The 24878-nt window shown below is 48.1% G+C and overlaps 1 protein-coding gene across 5 annotated transcripts in view; it reads left to right on the forward strand.

Moving 5' to 3' along the window:
* NSDHL (NAD(P) dependent steroid dehydrogenase-like) overlaps positions 1-23056 on the forward strand; it is a 30017-nt gene extending 6961 nt beyond the window's left edge. For 3 of the 5 annotated variants that reach the window (XM_043521705.1, XM_007067359.4, XM_037908169.2), the window contains 4 exons: positions 2479-2607; positions 17097-17239; positions 19354-19456; positions 20564-23056. In XM_043521705.1, coding sequence (XP_043377640.1) covers positions 2479-2607; positions 17097-17239; positions 19354-19456; positions 20564-20896 — 708 coding nt within the window. In that variant the 3' untranslated portion in view covers positions 20897-23056. The remainder of the gene's footprint in view (positions 1-2478; positions 2608-17096; positions 17240-19353; positions 19457-20563) is intronic. The other 2 variants (XM_027829576.3, XM_043521706.1) reach the window with 1 other exon arrangement.
* Positions 23057-24878: the final 1822 nt, after the last annotated feature.

A 24878-nucleotide genomic window follows, 5' to 3' on the forward strand; every position in this document is an offset into this window, starting at 1 on the left:
TGAAATCCTCCGAGCGCTGGATGGAATGAGAGACTTTATTTTTTTGGTGGAGGGAAGGTTGCTTTGTGAAATACACCCATTGTACAGTTTCTGGGCGGAAATACAGAATTACTAAAACAATACACAGAATTAAATGATGCATGTCAAGTATGGATTCCTGCCCCACAATTACTTCTTTCTGTAATAGGCTGCTGGGAGGAAAATAGGCCATGCGTTGTTTACCTTCAGGCTTCAGATTGGATTTGTCAGAACAAGGAGTACATCTGAGTCTAGAACTTGTTAGGCAAAAAGTAATGTCTCTTTTAAATTGTAAAAATTAAGTCCACATTTCAGAGGGTAATTTGGTTGATGATATTTCTGATCATCTGTATATCTTTGACTTCCCATTTCAAATCTGCTGGGCTATATCATATTCTAACAAATGCAGCATAAAAATCTTTTTAAAGATACTTTAATGACTAGCAAATACCAATGTGTGCTTTTTAAGAGGTATTAAGAGTTGAAATGTGCCAGGAAAGCAGGCTAAGTGGGCATTCAAGTTCTCCTTGGAAACTATTTTTCTCTCTTGATTGACAGCACTGGAAATTTTCTGAAGTATCCACTTCACCTGTTTCTGAAGCATTTTGTTACTTCAGTAGGATTATAAAATCCTTAGAGTAGGGTATATTGTCAGGCAGTCTGCAGTGGCTCATGACCATGAGTTTCTACCTCAGGGCAGACTGTCAGAACCAGGGGAGATATCGCAAATTGGTGGTCTATTCTATAATTAGATTTCACCAAGCCAGTAACAAATGTGAACTCCTGAATCACTGTAACAGTTTTAGCATAGAGTCAGGCAGTCCTTTTACTCTCCAGTCTATCTTGCCACCCAGACAAACTGGACTTAGTGATAAATGGTTATGTATACCAAAAATCATACCATATTCACATTGCTTCCAATCCCAAGAGACCAGTTACTTACCCCAAATCAATTGGTACCCTAGATTTTACACCAAAGACAATGCTTGTAGCCAATCTTGTAATAAACTATCTAAAGGTTTATTAACCAGGGGGGGAAAAAGTTAGTTACAGCTTAAAGCAAGCAAATGTATACACACAAATGACTTACCATCTAAATTCTAAGAGCGACAGAGTTGTAGTGTCTTTCAGAGCAGACCAGGAGGCAGCCTCTGGGAATCTCTAGCTTCAGTTTGGTGGCTCTGGCCCTGTGAGAGTTTAAACTGCAAAAAGAGAAAATCTTCCTGTGACTTTGTTTTATTAGAATTTCCCAGGTGCAATAGGGCCATTAACCAGTTCGTTGTATTGCGATGTTCCTTGATGGCCCATCTGTTTTTGATAATCCTTTGGGATGACTGGGATGCCTGGGTTCACAAGTTCAGAGTAAATATTTTCAAAGTTATAAAACAAAACTTATGCATTTTCTTAGTATGGAATCCAACATTACAAGTGAGATTAATGCATGCAAAATTTTACAAGCATTTCTTAGAGTCTAAACATTAAATACATTCTTATAAGACCTATTTGAGCAAAAACTAACATACAGGTGAACTGGTCTGGTCTCCAGCTATGAGTTTGTCAGTTCTTAGCTAATGCCTGCAGCATGGGCAAGAGCTGGCATCTGGTCTGCCAGCATCACATATGTATAATGAGAAGTTTATGTATATTTTGTTTGCTTTTTCTGTGTGTATTTAAAAATTAATAAACAGTTCATAGAAATAAATACATTTCTTGGAATAGGGACTTTCTCTCATTTTTACAGCAATGTGCTATCTAATGGAGCTCAATTAAGAAAATGAGGTTTTTATAACCTGTAACTTTCAGATCACTTTCAATTAAAGCATCTCTAAAAGAAACTGCTACATTTTCTGTAGAACTAGCCAAGAAGAAGCTAATATTGTTCCTTCACATTGACTTTCCCTTCCATGCAGCCTTTGTAAACAATATATCTTTTGGCTTATCCTCTAATACAGTGTTTCCCAAACTTTAACAGCCCGCAAACCCCTTTCACTAAATTGTGAAATCTCGTGAAGCCCCTCCTAAAAATGAATATTTCCAGGGATTTGAGTTTAAATTTCCTCCACACTCTGTGGGTCTCCTGCTGCTGGACCCTGTTGATCACCCTAGTCAACTGAGCTCAGGCTGCAGGTCCCGCTGACCTCTAGGGCTTGGGCTGCCAGCCCCAACTGCCCAGCCCCGCTCTCCCTGGGGCTCGGGCTGCCAGTCCCGTGTGGAGCGCTGGGTTTCAGGCTGCTGGCTCCCCCGCTCATGGGGCAGGGCTCAGGCTGTCAGCCCCAACTGCCCTGTCCCACTCTTGGGCTGTCTGCCCTGCAACCGGGTCCCACCTGGTGCCTCCAATGCCTGGGGTCCTCTGGTTGCCATTAGTGAAATTTGTCTGGCGAACCTCCTCTAACATTCTGCGAACCCCAGTTTGGGAACCACTGCTCTAATACATTACTTTTCTTCCATAACCATTGTCAGAAACTGGTGTTAACCAGCAGTGCCAGTGTAGTCTTTGAGGGCACAGACATCAAGAATGGAACAGAAGACCTCCCTTATGCAAAGAAGCCCATTGACTACTACACAGAGACCAAGATCCTACAGGAGAAGGTATACAGCACCATGCTGCTAATACTATCACTCTCTGGGCTTAAACCAGCATTTCTTCTTTGAGTGATGATCCCTATGTGGATTCCCTATGTGGGTGCTCATGCACACCATATGCTGGAGCCGAAACTGTTCATAGTAGTGTCAGTTGACCCGCATGACCCATGCTGAGGCTTTAAGAGGTTGCATGGGTCGACGCCGCTCCAGTTCCCTCTTACCGCCGCATGGTCAGAGTTGGAATCTCTGTTCCTCGGTGCTCTTAGCTTAATAAGAGACAGCTTCTGTCCATTGTACATAGTTTTTTCTCCTTAGTTAGTTTTTCGTAGTGTACTTATTTGTTTATCATTAGTTAGTTAGCTCTTTCCCCTAGACGTCTCCCTCTGGGGACTTTTTGCCTGGCAAGCTGGGTTCAAATACTGTGCTTCATGCCCACGGTCCTTTTCTGTGAGTGACGAGCACCAATATTGCCTTGGCGAGGCTCATATTGCTGCCCACAGGTCTATTGTCGATCATTTCTGTCGCGCATCTGCAAGGCCAGAAAACGTCACCGCCACAAAAACCTCATGGAAGAGGCAATGCAACACAACCATGTGTGCTTCCGGGATCCACGGATCTGCTGGAACGGGGTTCAACACTGGCAGTGAACACCTCTCCAGAGCCATCCCGCCCAGCATCAGCTGCATAAAAAGCACACTCATGGGCATAAAGGCAGCTCCCTGATGGCAACTGTCTCCAAGCACAGTGTTGTCTCCCTGAGCCGTGCCAGGTCGGGTGAGAAGCTGCTCGCCAACTCAGACACTCCTGTTCCAAAGAAGTCCCACTCTGAGCACGAGTCTAAGCCCTGCCGCCGGCCATGGTGTCTGGCCCACCACTGTCGCCTCAGGCTCTGTTCAGTCTGCTGGGTCTATCCAGATATACCTACCCAGTACCATGCATGCTAGGACACTTGTCTCCCCTTACCCCAAACTTATGCTGCTGTACGCGGTCTCCCTGACCTGTCCTGGGACCTCTGTCACTATCTGCCTACCATCCCCCCGGACGAGCTGCTCCTTCTCCAACCTTCTGTTCCGCTCTTCTACACTGGGCCCCTCTGCAGAGGAGCCTCTGTTGTTCTTGGTCTGTCCTCTCACACCAACGGTGCCAGCAGTTCTGATGGCTCTGCCCCTACCAGACCTGTCTTCCGAATCTAAGTGGTCTTCCAAACTGAACACATTCTCGCCTGCACGGTCCTACAGCCCGGACCTTTGGTGCCATCCGTACCCTCCCGCATGCACCCCACCGGCCGATCCATAGTACCATTATGCCCGAGCACTACCGCTGCCTGGCGTCTCATATGCTGGGCCATGTGAAAGCCCTACCACGACTGTGGCATGCCACCTCACTTGTGACACTGTCCATCCCCAATGCTTGTGGCCCCTTCCTCCATCTTTGAGGACCCACAGGCTGTCCCTGTTCAGGCGGCACTGGTGTTACTGACTGACCTCATCAACCGCAGTCCATACGGGCGCTTCCTAGTCTCCAGATGATGCCATCATCCCTCCTACACTCTCACTTCCTGCTGACCTAGTGCCATACTGGGACTTATTTTGATGTCCAGGACCTGCAGGATCAATTCTTGGACATCCTACGATCTTCTGGACCCTTGCATATTTCCCTCCCGATTCACAACGCACTCTTACAACTGTTTAGCACATCCCGGCCTCCTGTGCCCCAACACCGAAGCGGGTGGAATGCTGCTATTGCATTCCCTCTAAGGGCATGGACTTTCCTTTCACCCACCCACTCCTAACTCGCCAGTGGTCCAACCTGCGACTGAGCGTGCCCAGCATCAACACCTGCGGTCCACATCCCTGATTGGGCTGCCAAGAAGTTATACCTCATGGGCTGCAAGGTCTACTCCTCTGCGGGCCTTCAATTCTGCATCATCAGCTACCAGGCCATCTTGGCCAAGTATGACTTCCTGTCACAGTCCACGCTTACAGACTTCCAGGCCTTCCTTCCCGCAGAGAAGCAACAAGACTTCTGATGCCAACTGGATGAAGGCAAGTTGGTGGCCAAGGTTGCTGTCCAGGCTGTGGTTGATGCTGCCAATACTGCCACCAAAGCCACCGTCCTGCTCGCTAACATCCAGGGTCATCCCTCCCTGGGATTCCTGGTTTCAATCCAGTGGCTTCCTGAAAGAGGTCCAAACCATCCTTGAGGACCTCCCCTTTGACAACCATAAGTTGTTCAGCTACAAAGTGGATGAGTCCCTACACTTCCTCAAGGACTCCTGTGCCACTCTCCAGTCCCTGGACTTTTATCCCCCCCACCGCTGCCCATTACCAACAACGTTCCTCCTTCCATCCCTGCCCTCAGACCACGTACCAGCCTTACCACCAGCCCTATTCTCAGCTCCCACAGGATTCTTCTCTGCGCCACCTGTGCACCCAGTGACCTTGCTAGCCTGCCACTGCTTCATCTGTCTCCAGCATTCCTCAAAGCAGCCTTTTTGACTCCTTCCCTGAGATCCATGAACCTTCCCACCACCTTCCTGCCACTCCAAAGGTGATTTTTGGGCGGGGGGGGTCAAGATTACCAGCGACTGCTGGGTGCTGGACATTGTTCATTGGGGGTACCTGATTGAGTTTCTCTCCTTCCTGCCCATCCCGGGAGCACCCTGCCACATTGTTGCACTCTCCCCTTCTCCAGAAGGAAGCATGTGCCCTCCTTCTCACCTCCTACAGAAGGAAGCATAAGTCCTCCAACTCAAGCACTGCCGGGGCTTCTATTCCCCTTATTCCTTCTTTTCGAAGAAGGGCGGTGACTTTGGTCCTATTTTGGACCTCAGCCTTCTGAACAGATTTATCTGCAACTTCCATTTCCTCCTCTTCTTCCCCTCCCCCCCCCCCCCCCCCAGTGGAGCTTGGTTCACAGTATGAAGGCATCCTTTTATTTATATTTCCATATCGACGTCCACCCTGCTCATCGTAAGTTCCTCCGCTTCACAGTCAAACGTTCTTACGATCAGTTCCGGGCCCTACCCTTTGGGATTGCTAATGCCCCCCATGTCTTCAGAAAGGTCTTTGCCCTCATGTCAGCTCATATTCACTGCCTGGGCCATTCTGTGTTCCCATGCCTAAACAAATGGCTGTTCATGGCATCATCCCAAGCCCATCTCACCACTATTCAAACCTTGCATGCCCTCCTCGGCGCTCTAGGGGTTTGCATCAATGAGGAAAAGTCTATCTTCACCCCTTCCTGTTCCCTCATCTTTATAGTGCTCATCTGGACGCTGTTGCGGCCTGCACGTACCTTCCCTCAGAATGCTTCACCACTCTCACCACCCTCCTGCCGCCACCAGTGTACCCACATCTGTCTTGCCTCTCCCTTCTGGGTCATATGGCGGCCTGCACCTCCATTACCCCATACACCAGTCTCCATTTGTGCTGCCTCCAACTGTGGCTCCGATTCTTCTACAACCTGCACTCCGACCACCTCAACAAATGGGTCTTCATTCCCTCACCAGTTCTTGCCTCTCTCATCTGGTGGCGCAATCCAGCTACAGTTTTGGCTGGTGTTCCATTTGCACCTCCCACACCACATCTTACTCTCACGACACATGCTTCGCTTGTCGGCTGGGGTGCTCATCTAGACGACCATGTGGCTCAGGGTCTCTGGTCACCCAGGGAAGTGCGGATACATCTCAGCATCCTAGAGCTGCAAGCCGTTTGCCTTGCCTGCCGGCCTTCCTACCTCTCCTTCGATCCTGCTATGTACATCTGCTGTTGGACAACATGGCGACTGTTGTTTACATCAACAAGCAGGGTGGAGACCGATTTCCCCCTCTCTCTCTACCAAGGCCATCCTCCTGTAGAACTGGTGCCTCCAGCACGACATCATGTTGCAGGCAGTACATCTTCCCGGCACCAGCAACTCCATGGTAGACATGCTCAGCTGCTCCTTCCGTGCCAATCACAACTGGGAACTTTACAACTCTGCTCTCTGGTCCCTTTTCTGCCTGTGGGGCATGCTGATTTGGGACCTTTTTGCCATGCCAGAAAACCACAAACTTCCCCTCTTTTGCTACAGAGGCGCTCTTGGCCCAGGCTCCTAGGGCAAGGCCCTCCTCGTTCCCTGGACCCACAACCTATGCTATGCGTTCCTGCCTATTTCCCTACTTCCCCAAGTCCTCCGCAAAGTACGGCGAAATTGTGCAACTCTTCTCCTCAGAGTTCCCTCCTCACCCCGCCGGTATTGGTACATGGCTCTCCTCCACCTATCTGTTCACCCTCAGATACGTTTTCCGGACATCCCGAATCTCCTCACACAACATGGCTGACTGTACCACACCAACCTGGGTCCTTTCCACTTCACGGCCTGGTATTTGATGGGGCTTATGCGTAGACAACACATGTTCCTCTCCTGTTCGTGGCATCCTTTCCCAGAGTCGCCACCCGTCTACTAGGGCATGTTACCAAGCCAAAAGGTGCCATTTTTTGTTGCCTGGGCACAGCACCGATGGCTCCCCTTGGACTATTTCTGTTCCTGCCATTCTGGACTATCTCCTCCACCTCCATCAGTCGGGCCTTGCCCACTCTTCTGTCTGTATCCACCTGGAGGTTCTCAGTGCTTCGATTTCTCCATCTTCACCCACCCGACTACCTCCTCCTCTCTTTTGGAGCTTTCTCAACTCCTTCCCCACCATATGAAAGCCTACTCCTACCTGGGACCTTAACCTCATCCTCTGGGCCCTCACCAAACCACCATTCGAGCCACTTGCAACGTGCTCCCTCGCCCACCTCTCCATGAAGGTGATCTTCTTAGTGGCCATCACCTCTCTAAGGCGAGTTAGTGAACCTAGCAGCTATGATGGCGGGACCCCCCTTTTTTTTGCCCAAGGATAAGGTCTCCCTTTTGTCTCCATCCCAAATTCCTCCCCAAAGTTGCTTCCCCATTTCACCTCAACCAGTCTGTGCACCTCCCCACCTTCTACCCTAAACTGCAGGCCTCTCCCCAGGAATGGGTTTTTCACACCCTGGATGTCTGCCACGAATTGGCTTTTACCTCCAGCATATCCAGTGTTTTTTTTTGGGCCTCCCCACTGGCTTTTTATCACTATTGTGGAATGTTGCTGCAGCCATGCCCTTTCGTTGCAATGCCTCTTAAAATGTATTTCTTGTTACTTCATGGACTGCTATACGCTCTCCCATATTTCTCTTCCTCCCTCCCTCTGGGAGTCATGGCCCACTCCACACGGGCTCACGCTGTTACATCCACCTTCCTGGTGGATGTCCCATGGCATGACATCTGTTGGGCTGCCACCTGGGCCTTGGTCTACACCTTTTCTGCTCATTATACCATCGCCTCTGCCACGTCAACGGATGCTGCGGTGGGCCATGCTGTTCTTCATACTATCTCTTCTTCCAAGCCCTCGCAGCCACCTCCTACCTGTGCACTACTCACTACTCTCCCATGTTTGGAATCCACATAGGGGCCACCACTCGAAGAGGAGGAGGTTACTTAGTGTAACTGAAGGTTCTTCAAGATGTGTGGTCCCTATCTGGATTCCAATCCTGCTGTCTTTCCCCTCTACTCTGGGCATCTTTGTTGCCAGGTAAGAGGGAACTGGAGCGGTGTCGACCTGCACAGCTTCTTAAAGCCTCGGATGCAGGGGTCAACGGACACTACTATGACCAGTTCCAGCTCCAGAACGTAGTACGCATGCACACCCACATTTAGAATCCAGATACAGACCGCACATTGTGAAGAACCTCCAATTACAGTAAGTAACCTCCTCTTCCCAAAGTGGGACATGCCTTGTGCAGTGGGTGCAGACAACTAGCCACAGGGTGGACAGACCTCTTAGTTGTTTTTTAGAGTCTCAGCTTTCATTTAAAAAACAAGAGGTCTCTAGCTCTTATGGTTGCAAAGAAAACCTTCATAACATGACCCAAGTATAACTGATGCAGCAAAGTTTGCCCAAGTTCTCAGAGCCTGAAAGGATAGCTCTAAACTATAAAATGTGCCATTCATTTCACCAGAGTTGCTGTTCTTCTTTAGGTGCTTGCTCATGTTGATTCCTTTCTAGGTGTGTGTGTGTGTGCATGCATGCCCATGTGCACAGTTATCAGACACTTTTGCCTTAGTGGTATCCGGAGGGCTGGCTGTGGCATCCCCTTGAGTGCCGCGCTCATGCATCAGTATATCAGGCGCCACTGGCCTTACCCACTCTGTTCCTTCTTACCGACCGTGGTGGTTAGTAGGAGCATCTCTTTTCCTTGCTTTGCAAGTGGTCAGTGTTTTTTTTTTTTTTTTTTTTCCCCCCTACTTGATCTTTAGTGAATCAAGCTCAGTTTGCTTGTTTTGTTTTATTTGCTTAGTAAACTGCTTTGTTCTGGTTGCTGTCCCTTTAACCACTTAAAATCTGCCTTTTAGAGTTAATAAACTTGTTTTGTTTATTATTAAACCCAGTTTGTGCAATTTTTAACTGGGGGGGCAAGAAGGTGTGCATAACTCTCTTCACATTGGGGAAGAGGGTGAATTTTTATGAGTTTGTGCTGTGCAGATCTTTCTATACAGTGCAAGACAGTATTATTTTGGGTTTATTCCCCAAAAGGGGTGTGCACATGACTTCAGAGCTGACTTCAGTCTGTGTCTTCAGCTGGGTGTGGCCCTACCTGTGTTGGAGAACCTGTGCTGGAGAGCCTAATTCAGCAAAACGGAGAGGGAATCTAGGCTGGTGGAGCAGGATGAGGGGCTCAGTGAAACCACAGTACATCAGGTGGCACCCCTGCCGGGGGTCTAACCTGTCACACGCAGCACCCAGTGCTTTGGCATGTAGTGCACCTCCAGCACCAGGCTCTTCCCGGCAGTGGTCCCCTTCACCAGTGCCCACGAAGAAGGCCAAGAAGAGGGACCTGGCACTGAGCAAACTGGATAACGGGGCTTTGGGCAAACGACACTGCTTGGCTGGCCCACCCACACTGGAGCTGCAAGGGGGCTCTGCCTCGGGGAGTACCATCCCCCTATTGGACCCGCCACCAACTCTAGGGAGTGGTAGGGGAGCCAGGCTGATGGCTCAGTGAACGCCCTCTCAGCTCCCAGTGCCTGGAGAGCAACAAGCTCTCCCACCGCAATCAGCGCTGTTTGCAATGATGGACCCAGCTAAGGCTCCCCACAGAGGCAAGCCTGCCATGAGGGCCTCCCAGAAAGTAAGTGAGCACCCCCGGTCTCCAGAGCCAAGGCAGAGCCATGTGCCACACCATTGGTCTCCATGTCAGCCCAGGTCACCAGTTTGTCACTACAGGTCGCCAGCACCGCTTTACCGGTCTCTGCCCTTGCTCAAAGACTCGTCTAGAGAGAGAGACTGGTCGCCTTACAGTTGGCACCAGTCATCTTCGCGATGATGGTCACCATCGCCGAGGCCTCAGGGATGCTCCCCAACTCAGCATCTCTCCTCCTACTCGGTATTGGTTGGACCATTCCAGGCACCGGTCACTTGCAGCAATGATTAACCGCCAGACCTGGGCCTTGATGACCCCGCCCTGGTCTCCGGAGGAAGAGGACTTCTCCAGCACGGAGGAAGTTCAGCCCCTCACCTAGACAGCAGCGCAACTGGACTCTAGAAGGTGCATCCGCTGTGGCAGTGCTGACGTGGCAGCAGGGTCAGTGGCTGACACAATGGTCCTATTGGAAGGCCTGGGGTGTACCCGTTATGCTGATGCCCCAGTCCCACCACTCCTTGGTTGCCACATCGGCCAAACCTCAGTCGGCACCGATGGCACTGGGCTCGGTGCAGGATGTGCTGGTGGGCGCTGTAGTGGAGGAATAGGTGCCCACCCTGAGGCCTCCTTCCCCTTCCGGGGAAGATGCCCTGGGCCGTCCCCCGATAGTCCAGTCCGCCTTACCGGAGGAGGAGGCGGAGGATGTGGCTGGGCCCTCCTGGCCTAGCCCACCAGATGACTTCAGAGATCAAGTGCTGCTCTGCTGGGTGGCCACCAACTTGGGCCTCAAGGCGGAGGAAATGACAGAGCAATCAGACACTTTATTCAGTGTGCTCTCCGTGTTCACCCCTGATCATGTCTCACTCCCGATCCTGAATATTGCCAAGACCATCTGGCAAACCCCATCCTCCATCCCACCCACTTCCAAGAGGACAGAAAAGAAGTATTTTGTCCCCACAAAGGGATTTGAATACCTATACATCCACCCCCCCCCCCCCCGAGTTGTTGGTTGTGTCGGCAGCCAACAAAAGGACAAATGGGCCGGCCAGTTCCGTCCCAAAAAATAAGGCCAAGAGACTGGACCTTTTTGGGCTCTGGTGGAGGAAAGTACCGCGGCGGCACAGTGCTCCCTCCAGATGGCCTGGGATGCGGCCAATTCGGCTGCCAGGGTGGTCGCCTCAGCGGTGGTCATGAGGCACAGTTCCTGGCTCCAGACTGCTGGCCTATCCTAGGAGATGCATGCCTCTGTTCAGGACCTCCCTTTTGATGAAGTTGTGCTCTTCAACCAAATGAACGCAAGGATGCATAGCCTAAAGGATGGTCAGGCCACCCTCCACTCACTGGGGATGCATGGTAGCCATTCCGTCCACCCCCACCGCGAAGGCAGTGGTAGCCTCGGCAGGGGCTGCAAGGAGAAGGGACTCTGGTTTTAGTCGCCACCACCCCTCATCCTCCAACTCACCGGCACAGCCTGGCCCGGCAAAACACCATGGGGGCCGGAAGTGCTCGATTTGAGGGTGCGCTTGAGAGCGACGCACCAGTCACCTCCCTGGATCTACCCCACCTTTTCCTCGACTGCCTCTTCTGTTTGGCCTGGTTGAGGGTTACCTTGGACCATTGGGTGTTAGGTCCATCATGTCATCAGGCTACACCATCCAGTTTTCGGCCACCCCTCCCTCCCATCCCTCGTCAGGGACCCTTCTCATGAGCAGCTCCTTGTTCAGGAAATAAACCACCTTCTGCAACTGGAAGCGGTGGAGGAAGTCCCTGAGGAAATGGGGGGGAAAGGATTCTACTCTCACTATTTCATGAACCTAAAGGCAACAGGTGGCCTACGTCCCATTCTGGACCTGCGATGGCTCAATAAATACCTCAAGAAGTCGAAGTTTTGCATGGTATCCATCATTTTCTCCCTAGCTCTGGGAGACTGGTATGCCGCTTGACTTGAGAGGTGCTTATTTCCATATCTCTGTTTTCCCAGGACACAGGTGGTTCCTTTGTTTCATGGTGGGTCAGCTCCATTTCCAGTTTACAGCAGTCCTCTTTGGCCTATGTCAGGGTTCCCTCCCCACTCTGAACTCTAGGGTACAGACGTGGGGACCTGCATGAAAGACCCCCTAAGCTTATTTCTACCAGCTTAGGTTAAAAACTTCCGCAAGGCACAAATCTCTTTGTCCTTGGACTGAGGTATGCTGTCACCACCAAGTGATTTAACAAAGAAACAGGAAAAAGGACCACTTGGAGTCCTCTTCCCCCAGCAATCCCCCCAAGCCTTTACACCCCCTTTCCTGGGGAGGCTTGAGAATAATATCCTAACCAATTGGTTAAATAATGATCAGAGACCCAAACCCCTGGGTCTTGGAACAATGGAAAAATCAATCAGGTTCTTAAAAAGATTTTATTTAAAAAGAAAAAAGAGGTAAAAATCATCTCTGTAAAAATCAGGATGGAAAATACTTTACAGGGTATTCAGATTCAAAACACAGGGTTCCCCTCTGGGCAAAACCTTAAAGTTGCAGAAAACAGGAATAAACCTCCCTCTTAGCACAGGGAAAATTCACAAGCAAAACAAAAGATAAACTAATCCACCTTGCCTGGCTTACCTATACTGGTTGCAATATTGGAGACTTGGATTAGGATGGGTTGGAGAAGATGGATTTCTGTCTGGCCCCTCTCAGTCCCAGGAGAGAACAGCCACAGAAACAAAGAATCCAAAACAACGCCCCTCCCCCCTCCCCCTCGCGATTTGAAAGTATCTTTTGTCCCCATTGCTTCCTTTGGTCAGGTGCCAACCAGGTTATTTGAGCTTCTTAACCCCGTACAGGTAAGGAGGAATTTTAGGTTACCCTTATGGTTATGACAGCCTATCCTCGGCTCTGCAGGTCTTTACAAAATGAATGGCCCCAGTAGATCCCAGGGGATCTATTCTTATCTTGACGATTGGCTCATCAAGGGCAGATCATGTACAGAGCAGCCTCAATCTGGTACAAGCCACATACCACGACTTGGGCCTGTTAGTGAACGAAAAGAAGTCAACCCTTGTACCAGTGCAATGGATAGAGTTCATCGGGGCGGTTCTCGACTCCACGCAGGCAAGGGCATTCCTCCTGGAGTCCTGCTTCTGAGACATGTCGGATGTAATCTCTTGTGTGAGGGATCATCTGCTCACCACCACCCGCACCTGCCTAAGGTTGTTAGGTCATACCGCGGCCTGCACCAACATGGTCTACCATGCCTGGCTCCTTCTCCGCCTGTTGCAGGCATGGTTGGCGTCGGTCTACGTCCCCAACAGGCACAACCTGGACCCGGTAGTCGAGGTGCCAGACCAAGTTTGGGCATCCCTGGCATGGTGACTGGACCCCGCATCAGTCTTGCAGGGAGTTCCCTTCACAGCTCCGGCCCCGTCGTTGACTCTGGTGTCCGATGCCTCAGACGTAAGCTGGGGAGCCCACCTGGGAGGGTTCAGTACACAAGGCCGCTGGTCGGGGGTCAACTGCTCCCTCCACATAAATGTCAGGGAGCCTCAGGGCGGTTCACCTGACCTTCCAGGCTTTTCGGTCCCAGCTGCAAGGCAAGGTCGTTCAAGTCCTGATGGACAACATCGCCACAATGTTTTATATCAACAAACAAGGTGGAGCCAGGTCATGAGCCCTTTGCCAGGAAGCCCTCTAGCTCTGGGACTTCTGTGTGCAGCATGTCATTTATCTTGTGACAGTGCACCTTCACGGGACCAGGAACATTTTGGCGGATCACCTCAGCAGAACCTTCTCATCTTGCCATGAGTGGTCTCTGCACCCCGATGTGGTCTACCAAATCTTCCGGAAGGGGGGTCTCCCCAGGTGGACCTGTTTGCGACTTGCCAGAACAGGAAGTGCCAGCTGTTCTGCTTGTTCTGGGGAATAGACAGGGACTTCCTATCGGACGCCTTTTTACTCCTGTGGTCTGGGGTTCTGATGTACGCTTTCTTGCCAGTGTCATTGCTCCACAAGGTCCTCATGAAGGTCAAGCAGGACAAGGCCAAGGTCATCCTGATCGCCCTGGCTTGGCCTCGCCAGCACTGGTTCAGCATGCTTGTGGACCTGTCAGTGTCGGACCTGGCCGGATCTCCTGTCGCGGAATCATGGCTGTCTCCTGCACCCGAACCTGGCAGCGCTGCACCTCACAGCTTGGTTGCCCCATGGTTGACTACTGAGAAGCAGGAGTGCTTGGTTAGAGTCCAGCAGGTCCTACTGGGAAGCAGAAAGCCCTCCACTAGAGCTACCTATCTGGCTAAATGGAAAAGCTTCACGTGCTGGACTTTTGGCCCGAGGTGTTGGGCCTGAGCAGGTCTCGCTGCAGCTGATCCTGAACTACCTTGTGCATCTTCAGCTCCAAGCCTTGTCCCTTTTATCCATTAAGGTCCACTTGGCTGCTATATCAGCCTTTCACTCTGTTCCAGGGCAGATCAGTCTTTGCCCATGGCATGACGGTCTGGTTCTTAAAAGGTCTGGAGCGGCTCTACTCTCAAGTCTGGGATCCATGGTACCTTAATCTGGAACCCAAGCAGCTCACGAAAGCACCCTTCGATCCCTTGGTGTCCAGTTCTCTTCTGCTCTCCTGGAAGGTGTCATTTCTGGTGGCGATAACTTCTTTCCAAAGGGTTTCTGAGATTAAGGCATTCACATTGGAAGCACTGTATACTGTGTTCTTCAAGGATAAGGTCCAGCAGCTGCCACACCCGGCTTTCCTGCCTATGGTGGTTTTGCAATTTCACGCCAGCCAGGACGTATTCTTGCCAGTCTTCTTTCCAAAGCCTTATAAGTTTGAGGAGGAGTGTAGCTTGCACTCCCGGGATGTCAGGAGAGTGCTAGCCTTCTACATCAAAAGGACCACACTATTTCACAAGTTGACTCAGTTGTTCATCGCGGTGGCAGATAGGATGAAAGGCCATTGTGTGTCTGCCCAGAGGATTTTATTTTGGATCACTGCCTGCATCCGTTTCTGCTATGATTGGCTGAAGGTGCCTCTGCCAGCAATTGTAACCCCCCACTCAACTAGAGCTCAGGCCTCGTCGGCTGCCTTCCTAGCCCAAGAGCCCTTCAAGATATCTGCCGGGCTGCTATCTGGTAGTCCATTCACACATTCATATCTCACTACGTGCTTACCCAACAAGCTCGAGACAATGCTTGCTTTGGTAGAGCAGTGCTGCAAGCTGCACGACTGTGAACTCCGAGCCCACCTCCGTTAATACTGTTTGTGAGTCACCTAGAACGGAATCGACATGAGCAAGCACTCGAAGAAGGAAAAATGGTTATCCACCTTTTCATAACAGTTGTTCTTTGAGATGTGTTGCTCATGTACATTCCATTACCCAACCTCCTGCCCCTCTGTTGAAGTTGCTGGCAAGAAGGAACTGAGAAGGGTGTAGGGCCGGTGGTGCCTGATATACCGATGCATGAGCATGGCACTCAAGGGGGCGCCACAGCTGGCCTTTCAGATACCGATAAGGCAAAAGTCTCCAACTGTGCATGTGGGCGCACACACTCCTGGAATGGAATGGATCTTGGAAAAACAACAGTTACGAAAAGGTGGGTAACTGTTTGTTTTTTTTTATTTAGTCTCCTTGCTGACAATCTCAGCAAAGAGGTTAATGAGCCATAAAGAATGCATGAATATCTGTCATGTAGAGACGATGGAGACTTTCAAAAATACAAATAGCGGTTTGCAAGCATCTTTGAAAGTCTCCCCTGGTGCCTTTAAAATAGCATTGTGGCACACTGATGGTGCAGTGGAAAAGATGCTTTCACAGCAGATGCTCATGCTGTTCCTGTTCTTTGGATAAATATAGAGCTTTGTCTTCACAGCTGTCAAACCTCCCCTTATACCAGCAGTACCTTTGCTTAATAGAAAAGAGAGCAAAGTAAACCTGTGGTATAAGTTATGCTATTGAAGTAGGGTATACGTCTGAGACATGTTTATTTGTGCGGAAGGTGTGCCAGAGGATTAGTGTGGAAAGAGCAGGAAAGTGAGACTGAGACCGGTAAAGTTAAAGGGACACTGTCAACTTAATCACATGTTGTACAAACACATTTTGTTGCCTCTGGTGCGGAGAACATCTTCCATTATGAAAGTAAAAACTTGTCTGTCTTTGTGCACTTTGCATTTTCTCCCACTTGGGACATTGACAATCTCTGAAGTCTGTTTCACATTCAAATTCTTAGTGCTGCAGGAGTTGGGTGTTAAATATGGCAGGGGACTGTTTTTAAATGAAACAAAACCAAATCCTTGTAATTGGAATTAAAAAAAATGTATGGAAATAGTCTAAAGTTTCATAAAGTTTTCAGCAGAATTTATATTTGAATCCCAGTTTGAGTTAACCCTTAAGCAAAAGTATTAGGCTTAACAGCCTTTTTGCATTCCTTGAAAAAACCCTTAATTTTTTTTAAAAAACGCCATGTACTTGCTATTCAAAAATCGCATCAGCGCATCTATTCATTTGCAAACTCAGCTGCCTTGCAGATTGATGAACTAATGGAGTAGGAGGCTTATGAATACACGATTAGACAAATCCAGCCCAATACGCCCATAATTATGCCTTTGTTTTTGGCAAAGCAGTGGAACTATCCATATTTATTTGCACATACAACTCAGTACTTCATAACAAATAACACTGGGTTTCTTCTGGGAAAGACACCAGCTGCTGGAATATGGTAGAACATGTTGTTTGGAAACTCCTAATGGAACTAAAACTAAACTAAGTCTGCATGTTATCAGTTGGTGATTCTAGTGGAGTGAGATGATGCTTTCTCAAAAAGTGGATTAAGGGAGATAATGATGGAAATTTTTCATTTATTGACGAGCTAAAGGATTTTGGGGTGGAGAAATAATTCTTTCTACTTCTCCTATTCCCCACTACCTCAGCAAGGGGTGGATGGAGTGGTGCAGTTCCAAAAGTTCCAGGGTTCCACTGTTCACCTATAGATATGATTTCTTTGGTCCTTCTTGAGAGACCTGAAGAGTCTCTCTCTTTTGTTGGCTGATCTGTGAAGTTGTGTCTGACAATGAAACTGGATGCGGCCTTGTCTGCTGCCTTCTTGGCAGGAAGAGGAGTGAAAAAAAGGAGGCGATCCAGAGGGAAAAGGTGTTCCACAAAGGCATAGATGGGCATTAGCTCATACATTGATGCTGGAGAAAGGTTCCCCCCCAAAATGCGGAGGAAGCAGTTCTATGGGATGATGCAAGGGATGCATTTCTAAGCCATCTGTTGGTCTCACCAGTCTTTCTTGACTAACTTTTTGTCTCCCACAGGAAGTGCTAAATGCTAATGACCCAGATGATAATTTCTTCACAACTGCCATTCGCCCTCATGGGATATTTGGTCCCAGGGACCTCCAGTTGGTTCCCATCCTCATTCAGGCAGCTAAGAGTGGCAAAATGAAGTTCATGATTGGGTGAGAGAGACTTATATCTTTGTCTCATGGGAAATTTGATACCAAAGTGACATACCCCATTTGGAAGAGAATATTATTAGATCTGTAGTGTCAAAGATGTGGATGGTGCTCCTCCAATGTTAAATCAAAGGCCCTGCCTGGAGATGCCCAAGAACTAGGCAGAATGTGTGATTTAACAGTCCATCAACTTCTGCACAGAACCTACTCAGGAATCATAACATTTTTTCCCAGGAAATGATGGGTTCCCCAGCTATACCACCACTGCTTTGACCCAGGTTTCATTTTGAAGAAGCCTTCTTTTTGTGGGATACTGGCACTGAGATGAGTTTGTCTCCTGTTTGAAGAGACATCAATTGAGCTATCTATTAACCACCTAGAACAAATGTATATAATTATAATATAACTATGTACAAATATTGCTTAATGCACTACTGGATGGTGCTCAGACTCAACAGTAATGAGAGTGACATATGAGCCTTTATCAGATAGACCATCTTTAAGAGTTTCTTGTTCTATGCTAGTTTATAGTGAAGATTCTTGATCATTATGGCTAAATTATGGTTGTGACATTACAGGTCAAAACAAAGATTGACCTATAAATCAGAGAGAAGTTACATTTAAATGCCACAGCCCTAGTAGTTTGGACAGTAGTTCAAAGCTGACTAGTCACACATTCATCATGGTCAAGTTATGTTCATATGTAATATGCAACAAGACCTGACAGAACATGGATTGTGTTATGTTAACTCATCTAGTGTTATACAATTGTTGCATTCGACTGTCTTATTGTGATCTCAAAACTTAAATTGCATTTTGATATTCATATTGATAACTATAATAAAGTTCAAAAACTTTGCTTCCTCATTGCAAATGGCACAACTCATAGTGTGGAATTTAAAATTTAGAGCAAGAATATTAAGACTTTTTTTAGACTCGTGTATTGTGATTTAAAAAATAAATTTCCCATCTAATTTATAATAGATTTAATTGCATACTGGGAGGGGTACGTGTGTGTGTGTGTGAGAGACCTATTTAGAGAGAGAGGTGGCTTGTGTTAGCTTGCACTTGTGCCATCAATTAAATTTACCTTCTCAAGCTGCTTTATGAATCATGAATCCAAATAAATTTAAGCTTCCCCTTCTTTATGTTACTGAAACATTTCTTTTATAGTCTCCATTTTCCTCCCTCAGAAAGGTGTTGGCTCTGTAGAACTAGAAACACTTATGTATTCCCTTCCAGTGAAGACTCTTTTCTTTTCTATCTTTGTATGACCCATTAAAGCCACAAGGACTGAAAATTACAAATCATCAGGAAGTTGTTTCACAACAATTTGCTTTCAGGGACAGGGGCTGGGAGAGTGCATCTGACAATCCAGTTGTTGATTTAATTAGGCTCTTAAAGAGAAATGAACACAGTGGGTTAAATTCAACTCTGATGTAAGCAGGTGAAGATCCCCCTCATTTTGGCCAGGGCTAAATTTGGATGAAATGTAATTTTAATGCGTCAGGCAAATTTATAATTGAGCAGAAAGCTTGTCCTTAAATAACCCTTCGTGTGCTAGATACAATAGTCATATCTGTTCTGCTTCTGTGGACTGTTTCACTGATGATTTGTGGGTCCCAAAACCTTCAGATTTCAATTAGATGTGACTGCAGGTTTTAAAGCCTTACCTGGGACATTGGACAGGAGCTGGGACGGTGCCAGGCTTGCTCCTGAGTAGTGATTTAGGCTTTGTCTACACTAGCACTTTTATTGATCGGGGTGTGTGGGGAAAAAAACACGCTCTCCCATCAACATAGCTACCACTGCTCATTGGGATGGTTTAATTATGCTGGTGGGAGAGCTGTCTCCCATTGGCATAGAGCAGCTACACAGGAGACCTTACAGTGGCGCAGCTGCAGCGGTACAGCTGTGCCACTGTGAGGTCCGTAGTGTAGACAAAGCCTTAGAGGCTTCTTGTTCAGAAAGGGGTTGGCCTGAAGCAGGACCTTTTTCTGACATCTGGGGAAGAGGTAGCTGGGAGCTCAGCTATGTTGGTAGCTTTGCCTTTTGCCACTTGCTGATTTTCAGCTGCCTTGTACATTGAGATAAGCCTTTTCCTTTTGTGTACGCAGGGATGGGAAGAACCTAGTAGACTTTACCTTTGTGGAAAATGTGGTCCATGGGCACATACTAGCTGCAGAGCATCTTCATAAAGACTCTCCCCTGTGTGGGAAGGTAAGGTAGTCTCCCCATTGCATATGGATAGCAAAACTGGGTGTGATCAGAGGTTCCATTTCTTTGTGTCTTAGCTCTTCTTTCCTCTCAGTGACTTGGATGAATTTTTATTACACAGGAAAGTGACTGCACTAACTAGAATAAAACCCACTATGAAAAAGTGCTGTGTAAACTTTCCCCAGACTCCATCTCCTCACCCGCACATGCACTACTCTGCCACACCCCATGGTCGGGACTTAACTGAGGTTGGGGGAGTGTGGTACCCTATCCATGCTCTGCCCATACTCCTGAAATAGCTGCATGTTTCTGCTAATAGGATTGGCAATAAAATAGTTAATACTGACATGGAAGTATTGGTCTCAATGGGATGTTAACTTTGAAGACCAATGGAGGTAGTTCATACCTTGTAGCTATTTTTCTTTTTTGTCTGCAGATTCATTCAGATGGCTGTGCATCTGGTAAAAGCTTCTCGCAACCATAAGGGCTAAAGATAGACTTTAAAGTTACTGCTCAATCAAAGCTCTAAGCACTTAAAAAGTATAACACAGCAGTTACAAAACACCTACTCCAGCAGAAATTCTCAAAGTTATCTTTGGGTAAAGAATTAAACAGTGCAACAATCACTAATAGTCTGAGGTCTTGTCTACACTTAAAATGCTACAGTGGCACAGCTGCGCAGCTGTAGCGCTTCAGTATAGACGCTGTCTACACTAATGGGAGGGTTGGTCCCATCGGCATAGGTAATCCACCTCCTCGAGAAGTGGCAGCGAGGTCAACAGAAGAATTCTTCTGTCAACCTAGAGCTGTCTACATGGGGACTAGGTAGGCTTAACTATGCCACTCGGGGGTGTGAATTTTCACTTCTGGTTTGTTGGGAGCAGTAGGCTCTCTTAACAAGGGAGGGAGTTGTAGTTCCGTAAATGGCCATTTCTTGATATTAAATATAGTTAATTTTTCTTTTTTAAGTCTGATACTAAGAGTCATCAGAGCAAAGCTGCGGGTGTTAATCTATTCAACAATAAAATGAAATTAAAACTAGGGCTTTATAAAAATGTGTCCAAATTGTCACATTTAACCACAAGGCTTTTTTTGTGTTCTTTTTTTCAGGCATTTCACATCACAAACGATGAGCCAGTCCCTTTCTGGTCATTCATGTCCCGTATCTTGACTGGCTTGAACTACAGTGCACCCAAATACCAAATCCCCTATTGGGTGGCATATTACTTAGCCCTCTTACTGTCTCTGGTGTTGCTGCTGCTGAGTCCACTCATCACGATCAAACCTACCTTCACCCCCATGCGGGTAGCATTAGCTGGGACATTCCATTACTACAGCTGCAAGAGGGCCAAAAGGTACATGGGCTACAAGCCAGTGGTGAGCCTGGATGAAGCAGTGGAGAGGACTATCCAGAGCTATTCCCACCTACGCCGGGCCAAGTAAGGAGACCCAGAGGAACCCCTCTAGCTAACACAAGGGCATTGAAGAGACCCTAATTCTCTGGACAAATGAACCTTTCTTCAAGCCTCTCCTAGGGATAATGCATTTCTCTGGATTGAAGGACTTCATCCTGTAGTTGTACTAACAGCCTGTACCTCCCTGTGACTGCTTTGTGTGACAACCTGTTCTAAAATAGCTATTGGCTGCTACTCTGTTTGAATAAACACCCGAATGTTTCCTCCTAAAATAGTGAGCTAGCACATCCACATTCCATCCCCTGCTCTGTCCGACCATGTCTTCTATTTCACTGCTTTGGTGACTATGCCAGCCTTTCCTAATGGCTGTGGATTGAGTAACAGAATAGGCACAGGAGGAAGGGGGTGAGCAAGCTGCTGGACCACCTCTGGTTGTGGAGGACCCCTTGGTACCAGCTTCCTCCTATTTGTCACCAGATGAGGCTATAGTGGGGCCCCCTCCACTGGTTCCCTAGAATGATGCTACAGCACATAAGGAGCTGTTAAAGAGGGTTGCCGCCAACCTGGGCCTCCAGGCGGAGGACTTAGAGGAGCCCGCAGACTCTCTCTATGATATTATCTGCCCCTTAGCCCCAGCCAGGATAGCTTTTGCCTTATATGAGGGGGTCACGAAAATTACAAATGCCCTCTGGTAAGTCCCTCCCTCCTTGCCTCCGATCTCCAAGTGATTTGGTCCGCTTGCATAAGGGCTTGTTATGAGCTGGCAGGGGATTTGGGTCCCCGGTCACTCAGTGAAAACTGATAATCAGAGTCCACTTGCCTAGAGTGCAGGCATCCTTGGTGGCCTTCCTGGCACGTGTTCTGATCCAGGACATCTGTAAAGCCATGATGTGATCCTCGGCACACGTTTGCTGCGCACTATGTCATCACGCAGCAGGCCAAGGACGATGCTGGGTTCGGCAGAGCTGTTTGCAGACTACATGTTCATGAACTCCATGGGTAGTGCTTGGAATCACATAAGTTGAATGGACATGAGCAATCACTCGAAGAAAAGACAGTTCCCTTTTTCCGTAACTAGTGTTCTTTGAGATGTTACTCATGTCTATTCAACGACTCCACCTCCTTCCCCACTGTTGGAATTTTTGGCAAGAAGGAACTGAGGGTAGAGGAAGCCGCCGGCAGCCTATATGGCATAGCATATGTGCGCCACTCCAAGGGGCGCCAGAGCTGGTCCCCTATGGAGACTGCTGAGGGAAAAACTTCTGGCACTGGTGCATGTGGCGAGCACACCCCCTAAGTTGAATGAGCAACACATCTCGAAGAACACCAGTTATGGAAAAAGGTAACTGTCTTTTGCAACCCCCAAGAGTGTGAAATTTAAAGTTTGGATTCAAGACCACAATCCTTTGGCAACGAGTGGCCTCTGTGACATGCTATACTGCCTGAGTAGACAAGACGGTGCTGAAACCTCTTGGGTCCATATCCTGCCTCTAGCTTCAGTTGGAACCAGGTGCCATCTTGGGTTTTTCCTGTAACCAGAATATGCCATGACACTGCTAAACCACAGTTGCCATTACTCATTTCTGTACTGCATGGTCCTGCAGAGAGCATAATGAGAAAACAAGCTTCTCTCCTCAAAGCTTACACCTAAATTAAACTTTTTTGCCATTATCTGCCTCTCTGCCCTCCCTGCCTATCCAATTCTGTGTTGGTTCTCTGCCAACTTGTATCCTACCACAATGGAATGCACCTGCAATCGTGAGGTCATGCCACTTTAGGGTGCGGGTTTTGACACCCTGACTTTGTGAAAGGCCCATAATGCTTCCTGTGCTAAAGTGTGTTGGGATATGTAAGGGTTAAGTAAAGACCTGGGAAACTGCTGGTGTGCTAGCATGGTAGTAGGAAGTAAAGGCACAGACAGGCACCTTTTCTTCACTTGACAGATAAAGTTGCCATCCCTTTCCCTTCCCTTCTGTTTGTTAAGGATAGATAAGCATTGTAGTTGCATAAGGAATGTGATTATCTGAAGGATACCCTTTGTGTAAAGAAGTGTTCTCCCCCATCCCTTCCTTTCCCAGCTACATAAATGAGCTCGGAATCATGGCCTATTTCTCCCTCCCCTGTGAACTGCTGATTTAAGGGAACATGTGGCTACAATTACTGCAAAGAAATGTCTTCAATGTAAAAATGTCTATAATATGCTTAATGCTGTAAACAGGGGCGGGTATAATTATATTTGGTATATAGCTATTAATATTCATTATATGGGCATTCATATTATCAAATAAGGGTTTTGGGGGGTGTTGTAGTAAATGGGGGTATTTACATATTAACTTAGATAAAAGAGCGTGCTGTGATTAACTCAGTGCTTTCTCGACAATTGGGTCGAGAGGAACAAGTACTGCAATAACGAAGCCCATTTACTGAATCTGCCTCTGGGTCAGCCTGCTTTTCTTTTCATCTCTAACAGAGTGGGGAAGCACTAGCGTGTGTTGTGCTCTTCGCCGAGTAGTCAGGCAAGTTACTGGTTTCCGAATGTGTCTTATTGCACTTCCACTTTTAGCATTTTGTGTGAGAGGAAGCATGGGCCTGGGATTTACTCACTTCTGACCTTGGACCCATCCCTTAGCCTCTCTGGGCCTCATTTTCCTATCTGTAAGTTGTGGGACACTTGCCCTGTGTTGTGAGGATGAATGCAGAAGGGATTGTGAGGTGCTCAGACCCCAGGAATGAGGGCGAGATAAGTACAGTACCAATGATAGAAAGTGAAAAATGAGCTGTTAGAAGCAATATTGAGGTTGGCCTGCAGGTGGCACTTGCCAGCTAGAATTGTCTGCCAGCTTCTGTTTTCACCATACCACAAGTACTGTCTATCTCAACTATCAGCAGTAATTGCAATGGAGGGCTGCCCCTTTCCTCTCCCGTTGTAGATCATCAGGGTATCAAGTGAATGTAGAATCTAGCCAGAAGTGCTATAGGACCTGGAACCTTGAGACTGGTTGGACTGGTGTAATGTGAGGAGCAGTGTGCATGCTAGAATTTTCCCTCTAAAACCCAGCTCATAAAGAGAGAAATAAATGAGAGACTGTGATAGGTGAGGTAGCTAGAATGGTCTCCCTGTGCTGGTAGCTCACAAAAAGCATATGAGAGAATTGGAATTGGACGGACCCACTAGGTACTCCTTATTGATTAGGTCACCTCACCATCTCTTCAACATAGCATCACTAGCCTTTATTTTCCAAACCAGATAAAAACCTTGCACTATGGCTGGGCTGAAGTCAGATGTTAACATGGCTGAAATTATAGCCACTAGCTTAGAGACGCTTCTTCTCCATAAGGACCCAGATCCACACAGGGACTTAGATGATGCAGTGCTGAGTGTCGTGGCTCCCATCTTTTAGGTGCCTAGAGAATGACAGAACACAACAGTGAGCCACAGAGCCTGAGTTGGGCTCCAAGGTTCCGTATACAGTGAATGGGGAGAGATAGGTACCTTAGAATTTGAGTCACAGAAGCCAGCATGCCAGGTGGGGAGCTGCCTAAAGTAGCCAATGGGAGATGCTGAGCTGAGAGCTGTGTGCTAAGTCCTGCCCCCCTCTCAGAGATGATGCCTAATTCCAGGCTGCAGGCAGGGGCCTCACAGTGCTTAGTGTTCCAGGAACAGGAACCAGCCACTTTGGCATCCGGTGGTTTAAGCACCTAAGGTACTTTCGTGGGGAATGAGTCAGGCACCTGCTTCACTTCACACAACACAGCTGAAGGAGGAGGCAGTGGCATCTCAGCAGTTAGAGCACTTGCCTAAGACATGGGACACCTGGGTTCAATTCCCCCCCTCTGCCAGACAGGGAGAAAGGGTTTGAACTGGGCAAGTGCCCTACCACTGAGGTGCTACCTCAATCTCCTCTCAAAGCTGTTCCACTGTGGGTAACTAATGATTCTTCTTCAAGTAGATGCAGATGTGTATCCTATGTGTGTTCTGTACACAGGGGCTGGAGACTTTTGCCTAGCAA

This window comes from Chelonia mydas, chromosome 9, assembly GCF_015237465.2.
Source record: "Chelonia mydas isolate rCheMyd1 chromosome 9, rCheMyd1.pri.v2, whole genome shotgun sequence".
Classification (NCBI taxonomy): domain Eukaryota; kingdom Metazoa; phylum Chordata; order Testudines; family Cheloniidae; genus Chelonia; species Chelonia mydas.